This window comes from Lipotes vexillifer, unplaced genomic scaffold, assembly GCF_000442215.2.
Source record: "Lipotes vexillifer unplaced genomic scaffold, Lipotes_vexillifer_v1.1 scaffold1242, whole genome shotgun sequence".
In the NCBI taxonomy this organism is placed as follows: domain Eukaryota; kingdom Metazoa; phylum Chordata; class Mammalia; order Artiodactyla; family Lipotidae; genus Lipotes; species Lipotes vexillifer.
Window position 1 is genome coordinate 715680 of NW_006793169.1, and position 2429 is coordinate 718108.

The 2429-nt window shown below is 34.9% G+C and overlaps 1 protein-coding gene across 1 annotated transcript in view; it reads right to left on the reverse strand.

The window, feature by feature from the left end:
- Positions 1 to 2429, reverse strand: part of MDN1 (midasin AAA ATPase 1) — a 157075-nt gene that overhangs the window by 83829 nt on the left and 70817 nt on the right. Inside the window, exon 34 of the mRNA XM_007466260.1 lies at positions 242 to 460. Coding sequence (XP_007466322.1) covers positions 242 to 460 — 219 coding nt within the window. The remainder of the gene's footprint in view (positions 1 to 241; positions 461 to 2429) is intronic.

Below are 2429 nucleotides of genomic sequence, written 5' to 3' on the forward strand. Positions count from 1 at the left end.
CCAGCAGCCTTCTTTCTACCATAAGCGCTGCTTCACACTTACTAAATCCCTGGTCTGTAAGCAATGAAAAGTTTTCGCGTATCTTTTACACCAATCGCCTCTCAAAAAGAGTAAAAGAACAAGACAGCCACTGTGAGTCTTGGAAATGTTAAAGGCATCTGGCTCAGATGTCTGGGCTTGCTCCACCTCACAGTCCCCTCTACCCTCACCCCTTGTTCTCACCAGCTAACAGACAACATACCTGAACCTATTCCATCTATGTACACCAGGCAGGCGGCGTGGACAAAAGACGTCACTGTGGAGATGGTCTCCGGCCTTTTCAAAGCAGCTTCCTCCCCCATTGTGTTCATGAAGTTAACCCAGGACAGGATATCTCTGATACTGACCACACACCTTCGGCCAAACTCCTGGTGGGTCAGCCAGTCAATGAAATCCAGCATCACCTCAGCTATGTCAGCCCCTAAGACACAAGAAAGCAAAGGTATTTGCTGTTTGGGAAGACTCCGGACAGGGATTTGCAACCTGGGGCCCATCGATGGTTTAAAAGGGATCTATGTTTCATGAGATCATATGCAAATTTTTGTGAATGTACATTAATACTTTTTCTAAGCAAATGGGGTCCACGGCTTTAATCACATTCCCATAGGGTTCAAGAACAGCATTCTACCCCTACCAAAAAAAACAAACAAAAAAACACCACAAAGAAAACTTTGAGAATTAAAGTCTAAGAAAGTGCCCTGAAAACAGCTCAAAGAAATAAAGTATTCATTTGGTTCGTGTTCAGATACAATTTTGAAGATAAGACACAATGATTTTAGAAAACATATAGATTTATTTATATTTTTAACTGCTTCAGTGCAATGGGGATTATCATGATTTCAGTGGCATTTAGTCTAGGTTTTTTGTTTGTTTGGTCCATCTGTTCATCAATCACAATTTAGCAAATTAGAGGATTCACAAATTATGTTTCGTGATTCAAGTTAATGACTATTCTAATTTTCACAATTTCATATTGTAAAATATTTGTCTGCAAACAAAATACTTAAGTCATACACAGACATTCAAAGCAAGGACAATCAAATTTAGTAGAGCACTTCATATAACTTCTGAAGTCAATAGTAAACATTTATCTAAAAAGTATGAATACCAAGGAATGTTTTTTAAAAAGAAAATATGATAAGGAGGAATCAGCACTGCCGTAATAAAAAGTAGACTATACAGTAACAGCTTTCAAGCTACACTGCAAACTGGTTAGAAGAAAAATACTAATTACAGAAAAAAACACAAATCTTAAGAAAGAACATAAAATGACAACTCATGGGGGAAAGTCTAGTTAACAAGAGGAAAGAAATTAAATACTGTTTCAAAAGCTAGATGTTAAACATGAGTACCTGGATCCACATTTCAGAGTGGAAAAAATTTGAGGTAAATCAAGGACTTAAGGAAAATGAAATAATTTATCCATTAATAAAGAGAAATTAAATCATAACTATTAAAGAAATAGAAGATCATCAGAGATAAAGTGGATGGGATGGGTTCATATATGTTTTTAACAACAAATATTGAAGATAACAGAAGAGAGAAACCTACGTGATAAATATATTAAGGAATATTATCCAAAAATATACAAATAACAATGTGTAAAATAATAGTTATTTTTAAATAAACTACAGAGAATGCTCCATTCACTAGAAATAAAAGAAAATGAAATTTTAGAATATCCATTAAATTAACAAGGATAAAATAATAGATTTCATTGTATTTAAAAAGAAAAAACTGACGGGAATTCCCTGGTAGTCCAGTGGTTGGGACTCGACACTCTCAGTATTGGGGCCCGGGTTCAATCCCTGGTCGGGGAACTAATTAAGCTGCTGGCAGCACTGTGAATGGGGCCAACTTTCTGGAGAGCAATCTGGCCACAACTAATGGGAGCTCGGAAGTTCCTCGTTTCTACTTCTAGAAATACAACTCAAAGAAAAGCTCTGAACAATATGTCATTTTAATGAAAAGAGAATGCTTTGAGAAATACTGGTCAATGAGAGTTTGAGAATGGAAAAAGCAGCCCACATGCCCTTCAGAGATCAATTTTTAAAAAATACATCAATTTCATCAATACATCAAATATAGAAAAGATTTCATTACAGAATCTTTTTTTGTTATATTATCCATGTATGCATAATACTACTATAGAGATTTGTGAACCAAAAATAATAGAGAAAGTAAGTGGTACCCACAGTGGTATTTATATTTTCATTAAGACCATGCAGTAAATATATCTTAAATACCCTAAATAGGCTCAGAATTCAATTTAGAATCCATAATAGTTGAAATATTAAACTCAATGAATCATATATATCCTTAAAGAAAACCTGGGGAAAAGCTATGTCTAGTTTCCTTTTTTTTTTTTTTTTTTTTTTTTTGGGGGGGGG